Consider the following 24,051-nt stretch of genomic DNA (forward strand, 5'->3'; position numbering starts at 1 on the left):
CAACCTGGAAAGCCCTGAAAAGCAGGTAGTTTCCTGCCATCTAGCTGCAAGGCAGGTTAACAGTAATTTGATGTTCTGAGTAGCTGTTGTTTCAAAAACAGTGAATTTCAATCCATTGCGGCCAGCGTCAACCTCAGAATGATTTTATCCCTGCCTGCCTTTGTGCAGCTAAGTTGAGAAATGTGGGCTGTGACAAACTGGAGCAGAGAAGGGACGAGTTTGCATGTCACTGGGTTGGAAGAGCTCTTTGATTGTCAGGGAGGCTCGACAATGCTGTCAGGAGCCAGCAGACAACAGCCCCGGGACGCACCAGATGTCTGCTCTGGGTGGCTGACAGCGAACAATTTCAAGTCAGCCCAGGATCAAAGAGTTGGGACTATCTCAAGAAAGAGTGTTAAAAACACAAAGGAGCCCGTGTCTTGATAAGAGGAGAGAAAGGCACAGAAAGGAAGGAAACCTTGAACTTATAAAATGTTAATGAGCCTCAGAATTGTAAAACTCCGCCTGAAAGGAAAAGAAGGTGTGAAGCTCAAATCAAAGTTTCAGAGCTGAGAAGGCTGAAAGTGATGTGTTGGCCACAACTGAAGAACAAAAAGTGGTACAAGAAAGAACTGCGTAGTCTGCGATTCAGATTACATTTCTGTTTCCAAGGCTGATCATTGGTTTGAATAAGCAGATCTGAGACAAAGCATCAACACCTGGGGTTTAACTGAGCACTTCTCCTTGGTGTAAACTGCAAGACTTTTTTTTTTCCATTCGATAAAGATTTACCATTTCCAAATCACAGTGAAAGGAACTTGACTAATTCACCAATTTTGTTTTCTACTATGTGCCTTAAAGATACCTCACTAGTAAAACTGGAATCTGGCGCAACAGAATGACATATGCAGAATGTAATATTGTAGTGACAGTAATGATTGGTACAGACTTATTTAAACTCTGAGTATTAAATGTTGCATCCTGATTATATAGAACATTGGTCCAATAACAAAAATAGAGAACAGCAGCTGAAAGTATAGCTCATTCAATGTTCAGAAATAAAAGGGTTAACCATTCTTTCCATTATTTTCTGCAGATAAGTCCTTTTTTGTCATATTTAAACGTGATGGCAACTGAATTCTGGCCCTTTTCCAAGCTACTGTATGAAAAGGATGCTGAAGGCCATTGCAATACGGCACAGTGCAACATAAGGACTCTTCCGTTCACCAGTTCTGGCACACTTCCAAAATATACCCAACAACCCAGTTTTATTTCTGTCCAGGAGGCTGGATGCCAAGGATTGGACATAAACACAGGCACATAAAAGCAGCAAGATTACAGTCAACAGACTGAAAATTGAAAATGGCAGACATTGTGAGGCCGTTGAAGCCCCAGCCACATCACCCTTCTGGGCCCAGCACTGAACTGCGAGATTTTTGAAAGACAAATATTTTAAGAAGGAATAAGCACAAGCTGGAATCAAGATTGCCAGGAGAAGTATCAATAACCTCAGACATGCAGATGATATCACCCCGATGGCAGCAAGTGAAGAAGAACTAAAGAGCCTCTTGATGAAAGTGAAAGAGGAGAGTGAAAAAGTTAGCTTAAAGCTCAACATTCAGAAAACGAAGATCAAAGCATCTGGTCCCATCAATTCATGGCAAATAGATGAGGAAACAGTGGAAACAGTGGCTGACTTTATTTTGGGGGGCTCCAAAGTCACTGCAGATGCTGACTGGAGCCATGAAATTAAAAGACGCTTGCTCCTTGAAAGAAAAGCTATGACCAACTTAGACAGCATATTCAAAAGCCGAGACATTACTTTGTCAACAAAGGTCCATCTAGCTAAGGCTATGGTTTTTCCAGTAGTCATGTATGGATGTGAGAGTTGGACTATAAAGAAATCTGAGCACCAAAGAATTGATGCTTTTGAACTGTGGTGTTGGAGAAGACTCTCGAGAGTCCCTTCGACTGCAAGGAGATCAAACCAGTCCATCCTAAAGGAAATCAGTCCTGAACATTCATTGGAAGGACTGATACTGAAGCTGAAACTCCAATACTTTGGCCACCTGATGCAAAGAACTGATTCATTAGAAAAGACCCTGATGTTGGGAAAGATTGAAGGCAGAAGGAAAAGGGGACGACAGAGGATGAAATGGTTGGATGGCATCACTGACTCAATGGACATGAGTTTGAGTAGGCTCTAGGATTTGGTGATGGACAGGGAGGACTGGCGTGATACAGTCCATGGGGTTGCAGAGAGTGGGACACAACTGAGCGACTGAACTGAACTGAAGCTGATTAATGGCAACAGTCAAGACAAAGAAGCAAATAAACATATTGGAAATGAGACTTTAAGTAGAAATGTTAATAATAAATTTGCTGCATTGGAAATTAAGTTTTAGGAAAAGTGTGCCACATAAAATATATTTAATAGTAGGGAATAAATGAATGATTTTCCTCTGGGGAAGACTGTGGCAATCTAAGTGTCTTGAATCTGATCCCATTTTTGCTTTGAGGTGTGTGGGTTTTTGGTTTTTTTTTTCCTTTTCCCTACTGTCTCTAAAAACAGCCCCTGTCACTGGGTCTGAAACTCCATTCAGAGAGAACTACCAAAGAAGGAGAATGCGTAATAGATAGAGCCAGCTGGAAAATTTGAATTTTTTCACTTAAAAAAACCTTCTCAGAATAAGGGGACTTCCGTGGCAGTCCAGTGGCTAAGACTCCATGCTTCCTCTGCAAGGTGCACAGGTTCAATCCCTGGTCAGGGAACTAAGATCCTACATGCTGCATGCCATGGCCAAAAAATTAAAATAAAATAGACTTTCTCAGAATAAGTAAACAAATGCCCTGCCCATTTCCCCTACTCTAATCTTGCCCTGGGTACACACTCTAGAAGAAAAAGCTTCACACAAACTTGATAAGAGACCATGTTTTCTTTTCTATATGAGTCTCTTTTCAGTTACCTAATATAAGAGAGGACTTCCCAGATGGTCCCAGTGGTAAAGAACTGCCTGCCAGTGCAAGAAACCTAGGAGTTGCAGGTTTGATCCCTGAGTCGGGACAGTTCCCTGGAGGAGGGCATGGCAACCCACTCCAGTATTCATGCCTGGAAAATTCCGTGGACAGAGGAGCCTGGCAGACTATAGTCCATGGGGTCACAAGGAGTCAGACATTACTGAAGCAACTTAGCATGCACACACGCAGTGTAAGAGAAGCCACTGCAGGCACCCAGGTAAACATTTCCTTTTGGCTCCATCACACCAATAATCCAGTCTTGGGCACTGCTCACACCCAAACCCAAATTCAGATATTTATATCTGGTTACAATTCACTGATCCAATATTTTGTCTAAAAAAAAAAAAAAAAAAAAGCTTTTCTGGAATTTATCAGCTTCTCAATAAATTATTTTTAAAAGTTGAAGTATAATTACAGTGTTGTGTTAGTTTCTGCTAATACATATATATATGCCCTCTCTCTTGAACCTCCCTCCTATCCCCTCATCAATAAGTTTTTAATTGAAAAAGAAATCTCCCCAGTCTCCAACGGCAGTATGCTGATATAAATCTGTTTAACTAAATTATATCCTCTGTGTATTTGACAAGCATATAAAAGAGTTTTGCCCAGTGGCCTGAAATATTCCCCTAGATTTTTATGCCTTGCTGGGGAACATTTAACATTTCAAAGCATATTAGAAAGGAAAGTCTAAGACTTTCAATTATATGATCACCTTGCCTGCACAGGAAGTCATTTTCTTCTAAATATCATACTTTAACTGTTCTGATTTCTGAATTCATGGCAAATCTTCCAGCATTTGTGTTTTCCTCTGACTCCAGGCAATTAACCACAGTAGAGGAAAACTTTACCAAAACTGTGCAGTTTTCTGTTAAAACACAAGAGGGCAGGTTTTGCTTTATTGTGAGCCTAATTCCACTCATTAATCAGGCTGGTTGCTGTGCTCATTACAAATTCAGGAACATTCAATAACATACAAAGTGAATGAGCAATCAGAATGTCTACCATGGCAGTGAAATCTCTAGTATTTTAATAAAGAAGGACAAGCTTAATCCTCTGTGTGTGGCATTATTTGAAACACAGAGAACAGTTATATCTGGGAGACACTGTAATAATTTAAGCTTTGTTATGAATCACCAAAGGAGCAGAGAATGGCTTGAAGAAGAAATGATCAAATTTAGTCATATGACGTCCAAGAACTATGGCTTGCATTAATGTGGCTAATAACGCAAGTAGGTTAATATGTGTGTGTGTGAGTGCCCACACACGCACGCGCTAACCCAGTCTTGTCTGACTCTTTGCAACCCCATGGGCTGTAACCCATTAGGCTCCTTGGAATTTTCCAAGCAAGAATATTGGAGTGTGGTGCTATTTCCTACTCCAGAGGATCTTCTTGACCTAGGGGTCAAACCCATGTCTTCTGTGTCTCCTGCACCGACAGGTGGATTCTTTACCACTAGCGCCACCTGGGAAGTTGCCAAATAGTTAACAGTTTCTGCCTAATACAAAGTGTTAGTGATAATATACCAAGTATTCAGTCCTTGAATGGGAAGCTTGTATTTTTGTTTGTTTTTTTTTTTAGTTTTCAAAGATTTTATTCTACTGCTCACAATTCTCTTATTTTTTTTTTCAAGATTTCATTAAACTACCTGCCAAAGCATAATTAAATTCACAGGAGTTATTTTCATCTTGAACTGCCATTATAAGTAAAGTATCATGTCATCTTTGAGAGGTTCTTTAACTTCACCGATGGATCCACCTATGTAAGAAAGGCACTGATTTTGCCTGGCTAAGTATTTTGCCCATTAACTCCTTCTGCAGAAACAAGGCTTTTAAGAAATCAGATGATGGAATAATGATATGGTGAAGTCTACACTTTCCACCCTTGTCTGTATAAATGGTAGAATTAAGGCCTACCAGTAGTGGGGAGGGCTTCCCTGGAGGCTCAGACGGTGAAGAATCTTCCTGCAATGCAGGAGACCCAAGTTTGAAACCTGGGTCAGGAAGATCCCTTGGGAATGAAATGGCTACCCACTCCAGTATTCTTGCCTAGAGAATTCCATGGACAGAGGAGCCTGGTGGGCTACAGTCCATGGGGTCGCAAAAGAATTGGACACAATTATGCGACTAAACAACAACAACAAATGGTGGAGAAAAAGCACACCCAAGAAGAAAATGTAGCTGAGAAGTGTCCCCCTGTACTAGGTTGTATGGGGTGAAATTCTGTCTGGCAGATGTACAACTCACAATCTGAAAGATAGGCTGCTATTCATTTCACGACAGGGATACATGACCCTATTATCTTATGTTTTATCCAGTACATGTTCAAACACAGGCCAGGGGCCCTAAATGAAAAGTTTTACTTTGAGACTAGTTTATTCATTCAAAGAATATTTACAGAGTACTCAGGGTGAGCATGGGCTTCCCTGGTGGCTCGGTAAAGAATTCGCCTGCAATTCAGGAGACCTAGGTTCAATCCCTGGGTTGGGAAGATCCTCTTGGAGGAGGGCATGGCAACCCACTCCAGAATACTTTTCTGGCGAAGTCCATGGACAGAGGAGCCTAGCAGGTTGCAGTCAGTGGGGTCGCAAAGAGTGGGACATGACTGAAGCGACGTAGCACAGATGCACACACACATTTCCTAAGTACTTAAAGTGCTTTGATATAATAGCATTGGAGCTGTATGGAGAGCTGTACAAGCTGACCTCTAGAAGCTTCAGGTCTTCTAGTAGAAGTGAACACCATGTCACCGTGACCTCATTGGCTCTACTTTCCTTCTTTTGGGCGTCTCCAACAAGTTGACTGCGGAGAAGGCAATGGCATCCCACTCCAGTACTCTTGCCTGGAAAATCCCATGGGTGGAGGAGTCTGGTGGGCTGCAGTCCATGAGGTCACGAAGAGTTGGACACAACTGAAGTGACTTAGCAGCAGCAGCAGCAGCAACAAGTTGACTGAGCTAATAGCCTCTCTAGAAGGAGCCTGCCTCCCTGGGCAATGACTGCAAGTGGCCTCCCTACTCACCTCCCTATCCAATATCATTCTTTAGACTATGGGGACATCAGAGGTAACTCTTTACCTGGGGAAAAGGGTAGTAGCTCATTTTCCTGCTTGCAAAATAGAGAGCTAGGAAGTAGGAGCTCAATAGAAACTCAATAGAAAGTAGAAACATCAGTTGATTTAAAGACTTCTTTTCTTTGTTTCTAAAAACTGAAGTATAATTGATGTATAATATCATATAAGTTACAAGTGTACAATATAGTGATTCAGAATTATACTGGATTATTATACTCATTTATAGATATTATAAAATACTGGCTATATTCCTTGTGCTGTACAATACACCCTGGTAGCTTATTTTATGCCTGACAGTTTGTACCTCTTAATCCCCACCTCTATACTACCCCTCCCTCCTTCCCTCTCCCACTGGTAACTAGTTTGTTCTTGATTATCTGGGAGTCTGTTTCTTTTTTGTTACTTTCACTGTAAATGAATATATATATCTCCACATGTAAGTGAAATCATACAGTATTTGTCTTTCTCTGCCTGATTTATTTCACTTAGCATAATACCCTCCAAGTTTAAGGACTTATTTTCCAAAGTGAAGTAGTTACTCATATATTTTATGTATATACATAAAATATTATGTATATATTGAGTGCCAAAAACATGTGAGTTGATGTTCACAAATTGAAAAACAATAGCCACCAACAAACAATAATCTGCAAAACATTTATTTTTATTTTCCTTTTTAATAGCTTTCTACTTCTTCTTAATGTGAGATTAGAATTTTTCACTAGGATTATTATAATTAATAATGTTAAATCCTAAGCAAATCACAAATTTATGTCAATGAATTTTAGAATTAGAAGAGAATTTAATTTACAAAGGAAAGATGTTATTGGATTTCACTTTTGAATGTTAGCTTCAAAAAAGCATTTCTTTTAAAATCATGCAGAGAGAAGCATATAAACCAATCTATTCATTTTCTTCAAGGTTGAATTTTTTCCCCCCATCATTGAGATGTATTGCCATAAAATGCTTAATGATATTTTCTAAGTTCATTTGCATAGTATTCACTACAAGTAAATAGCAACTTTTTACTCTGCAGGTTTATTCTACCTTTAGATTTGCTGAAAGGCAGTCATCATTGATTTATTGTAATGTTAGAAAATGCTAGAAAATTTTACTCTTGTGATATGAACTACAAAACTAGGAAACTATTTCTCTTAGGAATGCATCATAAAACATAATATTTATGAAAAGTTGCACACACTGTACTTAAAAGGAGCTAAGTATAAGTGGTTAGTCTTTATTTCTACTGCAGATAGATCTTGCTTTTAAACAAATCTTATGAGAATACGATGTATGAAAATTCTGATATACTGGAAAGATAAGCTAGAGGTGGTTATGTGCTTTATAGAATTATTCATAATAGTTCATCCATAAAAAGTAATTTCCCCTGGTGCTTTTAATGTATAATTGATTTATACACAACTTTTCAGGAACGTACCTACCATGCACATTTATATCTTCATCTTAACATATTTCTTTTTTGGTTTACAAACTGGATGTAAAACTTAGTCCCCCAACAACTCTGAGGTCAGAGCATAAATTTTCCAGAGTGGACCATGTTGATAACTCATTGATGAGTTTTCCATGAACTCTGTTAAAGGGAGCCATTGAGATCTATGCATGCGGCACTGGTCAGAGGTCCAGGCAAGGTTTCACCCCGTTCAGGAGCCTGGGCTGTTTTAATTCTCACCTGCTGAGCTTACTCTCAGATAGACTTTATGAGACCCACTCAAATTCATTCAGTTCAGACTGAGCTTTGTCCTTTTCTCTCACTTCTGAAGTCTTATTCCAGGGGGTAACACAGGGTCTTAGTGAACCTTGCCCCTCTAGCGCTCCCATGTGGAGAAGGCTACAGAGACCTCTTAATCCCACTCACACACATCCATTCCAGTAGAGAGGGGCTGAAATGAGTGGACAAGGGCCACTCCTACGGCTTCACTCCTACTGCATGGATACCAGATATAAACAGATGAAATTGCCTTAAAAATCTCAAAAGCCATTAACATCTCAGAGGTGGGGATCATCTTGGTGAGTCTAAGCATCTTCGTAAAGATTGCCTCATTCTTATCTCTCATAATCTGATGATTACTTACATTTAATTCTGAATTGTTACATTTTGTATGGATGGTTCGCTTTTAAATGCTAAGACTTAACCAATTAGCATTTGTAAGTAACCATTAGTACAGTGCAACATTAATAAATTTAAAGTCAACTCTTTAAAATAAGTCAAATGCTTGAACAATTTTTCATCTGAGGTTACCCAGCAAAGGAACTGGTTCGGGGTCATGGCTTAGCTGGTAAAGAATCTGCCTGCAGTGCGGGAGACCTGGGTTTGATCCCTGGGTTGGGAAGATGCCCTGGAGAAAGGAAAGGCTCCCCTCTCCAGTATTCTGGCCTGGAGAATTCCATGAACTATATAGTCCATGCTGCTGCTGCTGCTAAGTCGCTTCAGTCGTGTCAGACTCTGACACGCACACGACTGAGGGTCGCATAAAGTCAGACACGCACACGACTGAGGGACTTAGGGACTTTCACTTTCAGCCAAATGAGACTTCAGGGCAATGGAATGCTAATCAAATTGTTTCCTGTTCAGGCTTAGAGGCTCACCAGCATTCTCCAGTCAGACTTTCCAAGAAAGAGTGATGCTGTACTTGTTAATAAGTTCAAAACAGTATATTAATCAACTAGATTAATTTAAACTAATTTAATCCTCATCTGTTCACTTACCACTATAAGATCAATGTTTATTCAGCTATTGATTCTTGTGAGAGCTCTGCTGTTAAGAACTGCAGACCCTTTATAAACTCTGTAACATCTAATTTATAAAAGAGAAACAAACTGATCATTCATTCATTCATCCTTCTACTCATATGGAAAATAAGGCCTATTTTCATCTTCAAGGCCATTTTAAAGACTGGAAAGAAAAAGAAAAAAGAAGCCTCGGGAAGATGATCAGGAATCCACCTAAAAGCACAGATGTTTAGGCCTAAAAGAGACCTTGGAGACTCATGTAGCACCTGCCACCTTCCTGCCCTCCTTTACAGAGAAGACACATGAGATAAGAAACATGCAACCATGATCTGGTCCAGTTCTCAAATTACACTGACCTGCATAGTTCGGTGAGTCCACTCTATTGATTTTGAGCGGTCAGAACACGAGGAGGCTTAATCTATCAGTATGGGGAATTATTATCAGATACCACCAGTTGTCATCAGCTCTCCCTTGTTTGATGGTAGAGATACCCTCAAGCACTTTAACTTGTTTGTTAAATAAACAAGCAAACCAGAATCTAGAGTGAAGCATCTTTCGTACTTGGGATCATCCATGTAACAGGAGGGGCTATGCCAAGGCTCTTCAACGAAAGGAGGAACAGTGAGGGTTCATCTGCAGATTGTCGGTCAGGACCACGTGAGCATCTAGGCTTCTTCGGTGTATCTTCTGTTGCTTAGCTGTGTCTCCGTTAAGGGTGTATACCCTTTTCGAAGTCGTCTATATTGAAGGAAAAGCAGCAACGCGAAAAGGACAACCAAAACCGCGAGCATCCCTGTAACCACTGAGAGCACTGTGGTCCAATCTGGAGTTCCTTCAACTGAAATTAAAGCAGAAGAGTCTTACAATTGGGATTTTCATCGGCTGAATACTCTTAGAAAAGGGAAGAATAAACCAATTTGTCTTTCATGTGTGCTTTTGTTGATAAAGCAAAACTACACTGACTGGAATAAAATTTTTTCTCCTTCCTTATGAACTATTTATCATATCCATAACTTTTTTGGTGGAAGTGGAAAATGACATTCCATTGTTTAATATAGCTTATTGTATTTTTAAAATTCCCTACAATAAATACTTATACAGAATAAACCCTTCAAGGAAGTATATAACTAGTTTTGTGAGTTAGAAACTCATTTGTAAAAGTGCATGTTCAAATGGTATCTGGAGAACAAAATATACAACAGCCAGGTCTAGAAATTCTGCTGTTGTCTCTACATTTTTATGGAGTGATCAGTGAGTAAGACAGATGAGACTGGAGATTATAACAGGGGTCATTCAAGAGCAAGAGTAGAAGAAATTTGGACCCATTTAAATAGTTGTGAATAAAATCAGGATCATCACATGATAAATGCAATCCTCTATTCAAATATATTTTATAAGCACTTTTACAAAAAATTAATGGATTTCATTTCTTTTTTTCTTTTCTTCATTTCATTTGTATTTATGCCTATTTGTCGTTTCCTTAAAAATTATCCTTGGTCAGTTCTTAAAATCAGTTTTTCTGAAGTGGGTTCTTGTTCTGTACTCTACACTTCTCTAAATGTAAGACTGTCCTTCTAGTCCTTTCTCTCCAGTCCCACAGAGGACCCTGACTCATCCTGATGGGGTTTCTCCAAAAGGATTTTAATTTGTCTTTTCCTGCAACAATTGCCATCCTCATCTCTGTCATTTCTTTGTTCAGGAGCCAAAAATGATCGCCTTTTGTTATTGTCCAAACTCTTCTGCCTAGCTTTTAAAAAAAATTACTTAGTTTTTTTAATTGTAGGAAAACATATATGACATATATTTTATCACCTTAACCATTTTTAAGCTCTGTGACATTAAATACATTCACATTGTTGTACATTCATCACCACTATTCATCCATACAACTTTTTCCCCGCAAAATTGAAATAATAATTCTCTAGGCCTCCATCCATTCCCACTCTCTAGCAACAAGCAACCACTCTTTCCGTCTCTATGAATCTGACTACTATAGGTGCCCCAAGTAGTGGAATCATATAGGTTTTATCCTTTTGAGACTGGTTTATTTAACTTAGTGTGTCTTCAAGATTCACCCATGTTACAGCATGTGTCAGGACTTCCTTCCTTTTTAAGGCTGAATAATATTCCATTGTATGTATGGACCATGTTTTATCTGTTGTCTTTTGGCTTATCTGTCAGTAGGTACTTGGGTTGCCCCCACCTTTTTAAAAAATAATTTATTTTTAATTGGAGGATAACTGCTTTGCAATCGTGTGTTGATTTCTGCCACACATCAATATGAGTAAGCCATAGGCACACATATGTCCCCTCCCTGCTATAGCTCCCTCCTATTTCTTCCACCTTTTGCCTGTTATGAATAATGCTGCTATGAATAGAGGTGTACAAATATCTGTAGGAGTACTTGCTTATAATTCTTTGGGGTCTATGCCCAGAAGCAGAATTGTTCGATCGCATGGTAATTCTGTGTTTAATTTTTTGAGGAGCTACCATGTTGTTTTTCACAGAGCTTATGCTAACATTCCCACCAGCAATGCACGAGGATTCCATTTTCTCCACATTCCCATCAGCACTTGTTATTTTCTGCTTTCTTAGTAGCAGCCATCCTAATGAGTATAAAGTGGGATCTTATTGTGGTTTCTGCCCAACTTTTACAGTCCCTGATAACCAGGCCTTCTCTCAGATCCCAACTTAATTCACAGTTAATTACTCAAGCCTTTCACTACACCAGGCTTTCTTCTCACGGTCCTCTATACAGACTACATGTGCCTTTCACAGTCCTGTTCCCTGCCTGTCTTCAATCTAAAATGCCCCTTACTTTCCCCCAACCTACCTAAAACCTACCATCTCTTTTTAAAAAAACTTTTTTTCTTTTTTTGACCACATGGCACAACATGTGGGATCTTAGTTCGCCATCCAGAGATTGAACCTGAGTCCCCTGCATTGGAAGCGTGGACTCAACCACTGGACACCCAGGGAAGTCCCTCCATCTCTTTAACCCAGTTCAGGACCCAGCTCCTTTCCCAAATCCCTCTCTCCCTTCTTCAATCTTAGGTTATCATTATGTCTCCTCAGAAAGGATGTAAATTTTTGTCAAACCAATAAAAGAATGTGATTTGTATCTTCTAATGAGTTAATGGATTCTGGGCATATTTAGACTCTCGGGTTATATCTGTTAATTGACTGATGTCAGAGGCCATGGAAGCATGGTCAGAAGCACATGCCAAACTTTCTGATTATTATTTTATTCAATCCCAGAGAAATGAGAAAAGTTTCAAAGAGGCATTCTCATCTCAGCTGCCCAAAGAAGAGAAACTTCCAATCAGTAAAGAAAATAAGCTGCAGTAGATGTAGAAATGGAAGGAAAGACAGGGGACAGAGTCCAGGGTCTGAAAGGGTTTTTAAAGTTGAGAGAGAAGAGGGCGGGGAGGGAGTAAGACAAGGGGGGAGAGAGAGAGATGTGACCTCAGAAATGGTCTTGATTACTTTGCAGGCTGAGATTTAGAAAAGACAGAATAGCCATTAATGGGAAAATGCCACCAGCACATAGGCTGTGTGTTTTTCAGCTTCTTAACAAATTAAGAGATTTTTTTTAAAAACTGTTTTACCTTTCCTTTATCAACCTGTCCGAAGGTTCTTTAAATGGCACATGGAGCTATACTGGGGCCTGGACAAATTTTTTTAAAAAAGTATGCCCTTACATTTATCAAAATATCTTTCTGTATTTTGAACCAAATGGAAAAGCTAATAAAAAATCTACAACTTAAAAACATGACTTCAGCACTTCCCTGGTGGTACAGTAATTAGGAATCTACCTGCTAATGCAGGGGACATGGGTTTGATACATGGTCCGGGAAGATTCCACATGCCTGAGCAACTACGCCCGTGCACCACGATTACTGAGCCCGTACTCTGGACGCAACATGCCATGTCTCCTGAGCCAGAGTGCTACCAACTACTGAAGCTCACGTACCAAGAGACTGTGCTCCACAGCAAAAGAAGCCTGCAGTGAGAAGCCTGAACACCACGTCCAAGAGTGGTCATCACTCACTGCAACTAGAGAAAGCTTTTGCAAAGCAACAAAGACCCAGCACAGTCAAAAATAAATAAGTAAAAAAAAATTTTTTTAGGAATAAAAACATGATTTCAAAAAATTCATTTAAAAAAGTGCACCCATGAAGTCCCACACAGCCCAATCTACTGGCAGGTCATTGTCATCTTTACAAACCCACCAGGTAGGGGTGGTGTGGGTTAATGGGGAAAAAAATAAACGGCCTACTTACAAACTAACACAGAGGTATAAAACAAACAGCAGCCTGGCTTTAAAATTTTGATATTGTATTCAACATGGATTTGGGCGGGGGGGGGGTGGGCATTAATTTGGGCTTTTTATAATATTGCATTATATTCTTACTTAGCTCAATAACTGAATTTTTGGCTTTCCTTTGAACTTTGTGCCTGAGGCAAGTGCTGCATTTGCTTCACCTTAAACCCAGCCTTGCTTTTAAGTAAAGATCTCTAAGAGGTCCTGCTAGTCCCCATCCATCTGTGGCTAGTGCATTTTGATTTTATTGGTTAGGCATTTCAAACCATGGCTGGTTTTCAATTGCCAGATCAGGTGCAGTTGTAGATACTTGCCCTGAAATAAGTTCTCTTAACAACTTTCAATTTTCTAAAACAAGAGTCATCCAACAGTCCCTTTTCTGATGTTTAATTGGTAGTTTAAAGGCTCATTTTGTAACTATACATACTCTAAAAAATTGCCAGTAAACTTAACTAGATCTGAGCACTTCAGTTCAAGGTCTTGATTTAGAAGAAAAAGAAAGGAAAAAAGAAAAGAAAGCCTCTTTAGAAGATCAATGAATCACACGTTTAAAAGTTGCATTAGTTACCTGGCAGATCAATAGCATAACTGTAGCCAAGTTGGTCTGCGGTTAAAAAGAGTTCCTCATTAGTCACTGGAGGGAAGAAAGGAACCATGTTATACATCCGATTATGACCAATGGGTGCCAGCTCCTGAGGCCAGGCATCCACAGGGGGATTGAATCTTTTCATCCACTCATCAAAAATGGCATCGGTGAAGGAATGAAGGACCTGCAAGACAGTTGAACACAGTGTTAACACTGATGGATGTGTGTTCAGTCACTAAGTCGGGTCTGACTCTCTGTGACCCCATGGACTGTAGCCCTCCAGGCTCCTCTGTCCGTGGGATTTCCCAGGCAAGAATACTGGAGTAGGTTGCCATTTCCTTCTCCAGGGGATCTTCCTGACCCAGGAATAGAACCAGTGTCTCCTGCCATAGCAGACCTATTTTTTACTACTGAGTCACTGGGGAAGCCCGGCCAACATTGATGGGTCTATTCTAATCAGACCAATCTAATTGGAACTTTCTCTAAAATGAAATGAAGTTGGTTTTTCTTGACATCAGGAACTTGTTGGTGACATACCCACTGGCAAGATTTCCTGGAGAAGGGAATGACAACCCACTCCAGTATTCTTGCCTGAAAATTCCATGGACAGAGGAGCCTGGCAGACTGCAGTCCATGGGGGCAGAGTCGGACATGACTCAGGACTAACACTTTGCTTTTCACTTTCAAGGCTGTATGGCATATCACTCCATAAACCCCTTTGTTAAGTGAACAAAGTAAGGTTCATGTTGCAGATGTAGCACTGGTTTAAGAATATTTGAGGCCTTCAACAAATTCAAGTTAATTATTACATTCAGGGAAAAAAGGCAAGTATGATGAGATATATGCTACAGCCAATATTCAGATGCTTTGCTTTTAACAAGGAAGAAAGGAGACATTGTGTTTACCGATAGTATACAATGGTATAATACAAATGGATAATTTTTTTTAAAAAAAAAGAAAAAGAAAGAAAGAAAACATCCAAAATGGGTCTTCAAATTTCTCCCACCTTTCTATGTGCTCACTGTATAAGCCTCTCATTTGAATTCTTAGTGTTAGGTCAGCAACAGAAAGTCTAAAAACGGTGTAATGTGCATAGTGCTGTTCTATTTTCTCAAGAAAGCTGTCAAAGTCCTTTTCAAAGACAGCAATTATTACGTGATTTAAAATATTAACAGCAAAATTTCACATTTATAGTCCTGATTTTGCAATAGGACACAAACATGACCAGGCCGTTAGAGGGTCTCTTTCATTCCTAGTAGTTCAGGGAGCCCAGGGACTCCGTCTGATTTTCCTTCCCTCTCTGTCTGCAGGGTCTGTCACACCAGGGCTTGTCATATGGGGGAAAGGAGATACTTACTTCAATAAATACAGGTTAAATGAATTCATTTATCCATCCACCAATATAGCACTGGTGAAGTTATACTATCACTTATTTGTTTATCAATTTTCCATAATGAGACTCCCAACTCCTAAAAGTCAGAGAGAAGGTCTTTTCACCTTTGGAGTTTCAAGCTTAGTCTATAACTTGGACAGAGCCGATGTATAATAAGTTTCTGTTGGCTGACGACAGTGCCATGCAAAGTACTTTTATATTTTGTACAACTCATCCAAGAGCTTCCCTAGTGAGTCAGATGGCAACAAATCTATCTGCAATGCAGGAGACCCAGGTTCAATGCCTGGGTTGGGAAGATCCCCTGGAGCAGGGCATGGTAACCCACTCCAGCGTTCTTGCCATAAAGAAGTCTGATCATTGGAGAACTAATGCTTTCAAACCGTGGTGCTGGAGAAGTCTTTTGAGAGTCTCTTGGACAACAAGAGATCAAACCAATCAATCTTAAGGAAACCAACCCTGAATATTCACTGAAACGACTGATGCTGAAGCTGAAGCTCCAATCCTTCAGCCACCTGGTGTGAAGAGCCGACTCACTGGAAAAGACCCTGAAGCTGGAAAAGATTGAGGGCAGGAAGAGAAGAGGGTGACAGAGGGAGAGATGGTTGGATGGCATCATCGACTCAATGGACACAAGTTTGAGCAAACCCCAGGAGAGAGTGAAGGAGAGGGAAGCCTGGCGTGCTGCAGTCCATGGGGTCACAAGGAGTAGGACATGACAGAGCAACTGAACAACAACAACTCATCCAAACAGGCCCCTTTCTAGCAGACGCTGTTTCCCTCTGTCTGAAATACCATTCTTTCTCTTTTCTGGCTTCAGAGTCTTGTTTCAAGATAAACTTAAAAGTCCCTGTACTAAGGCATCTTCCCTGATTGCCCTTAGTCTGAATTCTTAGTTTTTTGCACTTCCTAACTACTTTAATTCCTAACCTCTAAAGCTCAGGGCTTCCCAGGTAGTTCAGATGGTAAACAATCTACCTGCAATACAGGAGACCCAGGTTCAATCCTTCAGTTTGGAAGATCCCCTGGAGAAGGGCATAGGCAACCCACTCCAGTATTTTTGCCTAGAGAGTGGACAGAGGAGCCTGGCAGGCTACAGTCCATGGGCTCGCACAGAGTCAGACACGACTGAGCAATTAACAATTTCACTTTCTGGTTTTTACTACTGCTGCTTATTTAGTAGATAATAGTTTCAGATTTTACCCGAGGTTCCTTGTAGCTAGTTAACCCATTCAGGCAACAGCGAGAGCTTTCTACCTAAATTGTCTCATGTGTCTACATTCATGATAGTGAAAAGAATCAAGTGATTTATTGAAAGGATTTTTTTCCTGAATGGATTTTTAAAGTTCATAGAAAGTATGAAATGAAATTATCTCCTGCCATATTAATAAACAAGACATGTCACAACCATCAGCGATTTCTGGCCTCCAAATGGGCACGAGGGCTCCTGAAACTGCTGCCACACACCACCCCCGTGGTGATTGCTGAGGAGCTGGGAGAATGCAGAAAGCAATAGGAATAAGGAAACAAGATTGGCCCCAGATAGCTGAGGTGCATATGAAAGGAATGAATTCAGTGAGCCCAGAGGCTTACACCTTCCCATACACAGAATGCTAAATTCCTTAACCTGATACCTGATCTTTTCTGTTAAGACTGCCTGTTCCCTCTGTTGCAAACTTGTATATAGCAGGACTTCCCCTCCTGCCTTCTTGGAGAGGTTTTCTCAGAGCTACTGAGACACTGTCTCCCGGGCTCGGAGTCCTAAACATTCCCACGAAATAAAAAAACTCTCTACTTTTAGGTTGTGAGTGTATTTTTTGGTCAATACAAGATACATGTTAAAAACCAAAACATCAAATTGTAAGACCTGGGCCTTCACAGAGAGAAAATATTTTTTGAGTTCTGAAATCTTGGCTTTGAGTCACAGAATTTAAGCCCCGAGGGAATAAAAGGCATCAAGTTTATCGAATGAGCAACAGCTTTGAAGGAACACATGATAATTCGAGTGATCATGTCTCTCCCAAGTAGAGTTCAGGAGAAGTTCCTCTTTGAGAAGGGGCATTAACCCTGGAAAAGGAGCTGAGCATTAGCTGTTGCTGTAGGTCCCTGAAAACAATATCACGTGCGGTAAAATCCTGGGAGCTCCAGATAAGGTTAGAAGTTTCCCAGAGAGAGCTCTATGCTCCAGGTCTGACCTTGGGAAGCCTGCCAGCCTCAAACAGAAGCTCTGCCTCAAGTGTGGAGCCCAAGAAATAGATGTGCAATGTCCAAGAGTAGCAAGCACTGATCGATTGCTTACCCAATAGCCTTTCTCCTCTTCTTTCTCGGTAACCTCTTTGGTGTTTGTGGTGAAGCAATGTGCCAAGTTATCCATGAGATTTAGCTGGAAATCACTGGATAGGACTTCTAGAAAATCTTGTTAAAGATGGTTTTCTCAGCTTAAAAGGGGCCCCTTTTCCCTCTCCGTTCCTTCTCACTGCTTCCTGGAACATGGGTGTGATGGCTGAAGCTGTGGCAGCTATTTAGCAGCCCACAAGCAAAGCTAAGAAAAGAAGCCACTCACCAAGGATGGTTAAGCAGAAAGACAGAAGGAGTTTATGATGACTATGGAGATACCATACCAAAGCTGAACCACCCGCCACTGGAGTTCTTTTACACAAAGAGAAAAATAAACCTCTTTATTTGTTGCTGCTGCTGCTAAGTCGCTTCAGTTGTGTCCGACTCTGTGCGACCCCACAGATGGCAGCCCACCAGGCTCCGCCGTCCCTGGGATTCTCCAGGCAAGAACACTGGAGTGGGTTGCCATTTCCTTCTCCAATGCATGAAAGTGAAAAGTGAAAGTGAAGTAGCTCAGTCGTGTCCAACTTCTGTAATTTTGGTTTTCTATCTTAAGCAGTTGAACCAAGTGCTAACTGATACACAGAAAAAGGTGTGTATCAGAATGTACTTTCTAAGAAAGGCCGCACAGTATCTCTTGAACTTTTAGAAACCACCTGAGTTGAAGTCAGAGATCAAACTGATTTTTTTAAAAAAGAGATAAGAGAATCTCAGGGCAGAGAAAGATGTAGAGTCAATGCTGTAAGAGGCAAATAACTGGGCGGAAGCACCAGAATTCACCAGGTGTGGAAGGGTAAACAATTAGGGAGGGGATGAGACTCTAAAGAAATTCATAATTTGGAGGGAAAGAACAGGGGAAGAGTAATAAGGAGAAGATTATAGGTCTCAGATGAGCCGTTAAACATTATCTAATAAAAGCTCTAATAGGAACTACATACAGATGAATCAATTTATAGACTGTAGTTTAAAAAAAGGGGGTCCGGCATATGCCAAGGAGATGTCAAATAGGCAAGAGACAAAATGCTGTGAGCAACTATGTATCCAGAGGCTAGAAAGAGAAGCAGGGCAACAGGGAGACTAGGTATTTTTGATAAAGTTGTGAACATTGTTCCTAAATGAAATAACCTGAATTGCTTTTGATAAACCAGTGGTATTTTTGTTGAAAAGTGTTAGTCACTCAGTCATCTCTGACTCTTGTGACCCAAAGAGCTACAGACCGCCAGGGTCCTCTGTCCATGGGATTTCCCAGCCATTCCCTTCTCTAGGGGATCTTTCCAAGCCAGGGATCGAACCCAGGTCTTCTACACTGCAGGTGGATTCTTCACCATCTGAACTGACAGAGAAGCCCCATCTTTGTTGAACACGGGTTGAAAATAAGCTACTGTCTCTGTAAATGTAATTCGAGGCCATAAATAAAAGCAAAAGCAAAGTAAAAGTAAACTGCTGTTGCCTTATATCTGCTATAGAGATTTATACTTATATTTTACCATTAATAATTGAGTGCCTCAGAAATGAGGTTACAAATTTTGGTACACAAACTTAGCCTATCTTATTCCAATAAAGTAAAGATAGGTATAGGAAGGGGGGGAAAATGCTAAATTTCAATTTGCAAGGCAGTATTGAAGAAAATGTGATTGCATGGGCTTTCAAGGTAAAAAATTTTTAATGCAACCTTGCAGAAGAAAGCAATTGATCAACAAATATTGTGCTTAGAGGCATAAAGAAATTTAATAAAGTACAGGGAAAACATGCATATCTTTCTCAAGATCACTGGAGGATAAAGTTACTAACAACCTTCTCTTGTCATTGTTGTCATTTAGTTGCTAAGTTGTGTCCAACTGTTTTGCGACTCCATAGATTGTACCCTGTCAGCCTCCTCTGTCTGTGGGATTCCGCAGGCAAGAATACTGGAGAGGGTTGCCATTTCCTCCTCCAGGAGATCTTGCCAACTCAGAGATCGAACTCGTGTCTCCTGTATTGGCAGGCAGATTCTTTACCAGTGAGCCACCTAGGACGCCAACCTTCAACTTAGGGGACTGAAAATTCAGATTCCTGCCACGTGGAATCTCTGACACAAGAAGAGTATTTGTGCCTACAGAAAGATTGCCATGGAATATTTATTTATTCTTGCCTTCTTCTATCAAGGATTTGAAGCAATGTATAGCCAAGATATTGGTTTTATATACCTAAAGAAGCCATATGTAATAGGCTTGAAATAGTTACATGACACCCAACTTCTACTTAGCTGACTACTAAGCTCCCCCACTGGGAGGTTGAGTACTCCATAGGCAGCACATTTAATGAGAGACAAGAAACCACCAGAGAAAATGGGTATTTGAATAACAATAGAGTCTCCTGGGCAGTGCTAAGCCCAGATGGTATTTCTCATTTTACTATAATTTTCTTTTCCTCTCCTTTTCTACCCACTCTCTCATTGCCTCTTGAGCAGACAGAATGGAACCATTCCATTCTTCCATTTTTTCAGGCATTTTGGAAGAGTCACCTAAGGAAAGCACCCTTTCTGCATAGCTTTGTATGATAGCATTGTATACAAAATACACCTATGTATACATATAATTATACCATATACATAGTATACAAGATATAATAATATGCATATAAAAGAAATAGCAAGAGCATTAGGAATTCAGCTGCAATGTCCCTGAGAAAGAAAGCTTGTAGTTTAAGCATTAAATTTTGAACAGATGCAAACAGAGGACTACAGGAGAGTTCTGCTGTTAATATGTCAGCTTTAAAAGATGTGACCAGTTCAGCATACATCATAGGCCAAAAATACGGATTGAAAAGAGAGGACCAGGGTGATGCTGGAAGAGATTCTAGATAGGAACTGAGACACTCCCAGGCCATTCGAGGCTAAGGAGCCTCCAAAGCTCTAAGAGAGAGGAACTCCAATCAAGGCCAGAGCCATCTTAGATATGTACATATATTATGGTTTGCCATTATATTATTTAATTCATCAATGTGCTGAGTTGCTCAGTCATGTCCAACTCTTTTCAGCCCCATGGACTATAGCCCACCAGCCTCTTCCATCCATGGGATTCTCCAGGCAAGAATACTGGAGTGGGTTGCCATTTCTTTCTCCATAATTCATCAATAATGAAGTGTATACAGTTCATCTCTTAGGTTTAATTCTTCTCCATAGAGTATGTGTTTATCCTCATAAAATTTAGAATTGAAAAGAACCCTTTCAGCTCCATTTAACCATTTAGCATGTGCAAGTTAAAGATCAAAACATCCCTACAAACTATTATTTATAAAATAAGCTATAAGGACACACAGGGACTATAGCTAATGTTTTTAAATAACCCTAAGTGGAGTATCCCAGGGACAGGAGAGCCTGGTGGGCTGCCGTCTATGGGGTTGCATAGAGTCAGACACGACTGAAGTGACTTAGTAGTAGTAGTAAGTGGAGTATAATCCTTACAGATTGTGAATCGGGGCTTCCCTGATGGTACAGTGGTTACAACTCTGAGCTTCCAATGCAGGGGGCACAGGTTTGATCCCTGGTCAGGGAACTAAGATCGTACATGCCACATGGCACAGCCTCCACAAAAAATAATAATTAAAAAAGTAAAATGATATTAAAAGAAACCCACTTCTGTATAATTTTAAAAAATTTAATTAGCCATCACTAAATTGCATACTTGTAACATACAATAGTGTACATCAAGTATATTTCAATAAAGAAAATAAATAAGAGTATTTCACGATAGAATATGTGATATACACTTCAGTCAAGAGTATTTCTTGTACTTAATTAAATATTATTATAGCTTTTCAATTGTTAAGAAAAGTAAAATCACCCCCTGCCCAGAACTGAGCCTATGGAAACCCTGACATCCTGGAATATCCTGCCCCAAGGAGGTGGCCAGCCACCCTTGCTGGTACCTCAGCTCTTGCAAAATTCACCAAGATGGTAGGAATTAGTAGCTGTCTATTTCAGGTATTTAAAAACACATAGATTCAATAAAATAAATGTGACATTTTAAAAACATGAATCCTTACTCATGATAAAACCAATGCCCTGTCTTTTCAAAAGTCAAGCAAAATCTAGACCTGCCTCCTCACCAATTAGTGTTAATTCCCATCAACGTGATCGAACAGGACAAAATATCCTCAGTGGTCATGAAAGCACTTGTGAAGGGATCAAATGAAGAACTGTCTACAGGCAAAATTGCAGCTGGAATATTCAACATGGGGAAATTTTTGAGTAGAAAACTTTTCTTATAATCTCTGCTCAGCCACTTACATAGGCTGTTGTACTCCCCTTAGCCTCTCTGAACTTTATCGTCCCCATATTTACCACACACAGTTTTGTGAAGTTAAAAGATTATGTTTGCATGGTATCTAGTGACACAGTAATAAGTGCTCAATAATCTCACATTCTCTTCACAAGAGTTTATTGCACATCAACCGAGTACTAACCGCTAACTAACCTACATACCTAACCACTGATGCAAAAGTGGGATGTGGTATTATTTATAATGTGAGCTTCCCTTAAGCTAGTGAACCCTAGAAAACACAGTAAAATTTAAGATTCTTTTTATGTGGACCATTTTTTAAATCTTAATTGAGTTTATTACAATATTCCGTTTTATGTTCTGGATTTTGGGGCCTGAGGCATGTGAGATCTCAGCTCCCCAACAGGGATGGAACCCACACCCCCTGCATTGGAAGGCTAAGTCTTAACCACTGTAGACTGCCAGGGAAGTCCCCTAACAATACATTTTTATATGAACAGAGTATTAGGTTTCCAAGAAAAATAAAATATTTAAAGAGGATGTTTTATTTGCTGCTAACATTGGGGGCTTCCTTCATAGGTCAGTTGGTAAAGAATCTGCCTGCAATGCAGGAGACCCTGGTTCGATTCCTGGGTCAGGAAGAGCCCCTGGAAAAGGGATAGGCTACCCACTCCAGTATTCTTTGGCTTCCCTTGTGGCTCAGCTGGTAAAGAAACCACCTGCAATGCAGGAGATCTGGGTTTGATCCCTGGGTTGGAAAGATCCCCTGGAGAAGGGAAAGGCTACCCACTCCAGGATTCTGGCCTGGAAAATTCCATGGACTGTATAGTCCATGGGTTCACAAAGAGTTAGACACCACTGAGCCACTTTCACTTCACTACATAGAGAACAAAGCATTTCGCTAATTCTCTTGAAAGTGAAAGTCACTCAGTTGTGTGACTCTTTGCAACCCCATGGACTGCAGCCTGTCAGGCTCCTCTGTCCATGAAATTCTCCAGGCCATAATACTGGTGTGGGTAGCTGTTCCTTTCTCCAGGCGATCTTCCCAACTCAGGAAAAGAACCTAGGTCCCCTGCATTACAGGTGGATTCTTTACCAGCTGAGCCACCAGGGAAGTCCTAATTCTCTTAAGAACTTTTCATTTTTTTTTCTCTTCCCAGAACTCATTATCCTATGTGAACAGACAGACCACAGAAAAGAAAATGCAAAAGATTTCTTAAATATGTGAAAAGATGCTGAACTTCATTTAGAAGAAAAGAAATGAAAATTAAACTCACTGAAATATTTTCACCTATCAATTAGCAAAAAGGAAAAAGTGTGATAATATACCAGGCTAATGAGAGAGAGTGGAGGAGCTGTCCCTCTGCTACATAGCTGGGTAGAGGAAAAAAATCATTCAACCTTCCGCAGGGCAATTTGGCAATATCTACCAAATTTCAAACACATTTATTTAACTTTTCAGCCAGTGATTCTATCGTCTCACTTATCCTATACGTTCATTTATTGCTGTATTGTTCATAAACCAAAAGATGAGAAACCACCTAAACATCCATCAGTAGGAGACCAATTTGGCAGTGAATTCATGCCGCTGCTGCTAAGTCACTTCAGTCGTGTCCGACTCTGTGTGACCCCATAGATGGCAGCCCACCAGGCTCCCCCATCCCTGGGATTCTCCAGGCAAGAACACTGGAGTGGGTTGCCATTTCCTTCTCCAATGCATGAAAGTGAAAAGTGAAAGTGAAGTCGCTCAGTCGTGTCCGACCCTCGGCGACCCCATGGACTGCGGCCCACCGGGCTCCTCCGCCCATGGGATTTCCAAGCAAGAGTGCTGGAGTGGGGTGCCATTGCCTTCTCTGGAATTCATGCTAGAGAATACCATACGTGTGTGCTCAGTCATGCCCAAGTTATTTGTAAACCTGTGGACTGTAGTTTGCCAGGCTCCACTGGCCATGGAATTTTCTTGGCAAGAATACTAGAATGGGTTGCCTTTTCCTCTTCCAGGGGATCTTCCCGACCTAAGGATGGAACCCTTGTCTCCTGCATTACAGGCAAATTCTTTATCACTGAGCCACTTGGAAAGCCCGCAGAATACCATGCAGCCTTTTAAAAGAAAAGTGTTTAAAATAAGTAAAACAAATAAAGAGTAAAAGTCACAGAAGTGTCTATAGTATGCTTTCATTTGGATAATGAAATATATAAAGAAATATATATTGTGCTTGTATATTTATAAATTATATCTGGAAGAATAAAGAAAAATGAGAATGGATAGCTGGGAGCTGGTATTGATAAAGGGACTTCATTTTATGCCTTTTTCATTTGAACCTCTTACGTGCAT

General features: G+C 40.4%; 1 protein-coding gene and 1 pseudogene across 1 annotated transcript in view; both read right to left on the minus strand.

Annotated features, from left to right (window-relative positions):
- Positions 1-1,135: 1,135 nt before the first annotated feature.
- LOC138089318 (protein kish-A pseudogene) lies at positions 1,136-1,352 on the minus strand (annotated as a pseudogene).
- An 8,130-nt stretch (positions 1,353-9,482) lies between these two features.
- DCT (dopachrome tautomerase) overlaps positions 9,483-24,051 on the minus strand; it is a 37,712-nt gene continuing 23,143 nt past the window's right edge. Inside the window, exons 7-8 of the mRNA XM_068984639.1 lie at positions 13,710-13,911; positions 9,483-9,676 (exon numbers count right to left, since the gene is read on the minus strand). Coding sequence (XP_068840740.1) covers positions 9,483-9,676; positions 13,710-13,911 — 396 coding nt within the window. The remainder of the gene's footprint in view (positions 9,677-13,709; positions 13,912-24,051) is intronic.

The sequence above is a fragment of the Capricornis sumatraensis genome, chromosome 12 (genome assembly GCF_032405125.1).
Source record: "Capricornis sumatraensis isolate serow.1 chromosome 12, serow.2, whole genome shotgun sequence".
NCBI lineage: Eukaryota > Metazoa > Chordata > Mammalia > Artiodactyla > Bovidae > Capricornis > Capricornis sumatraensis.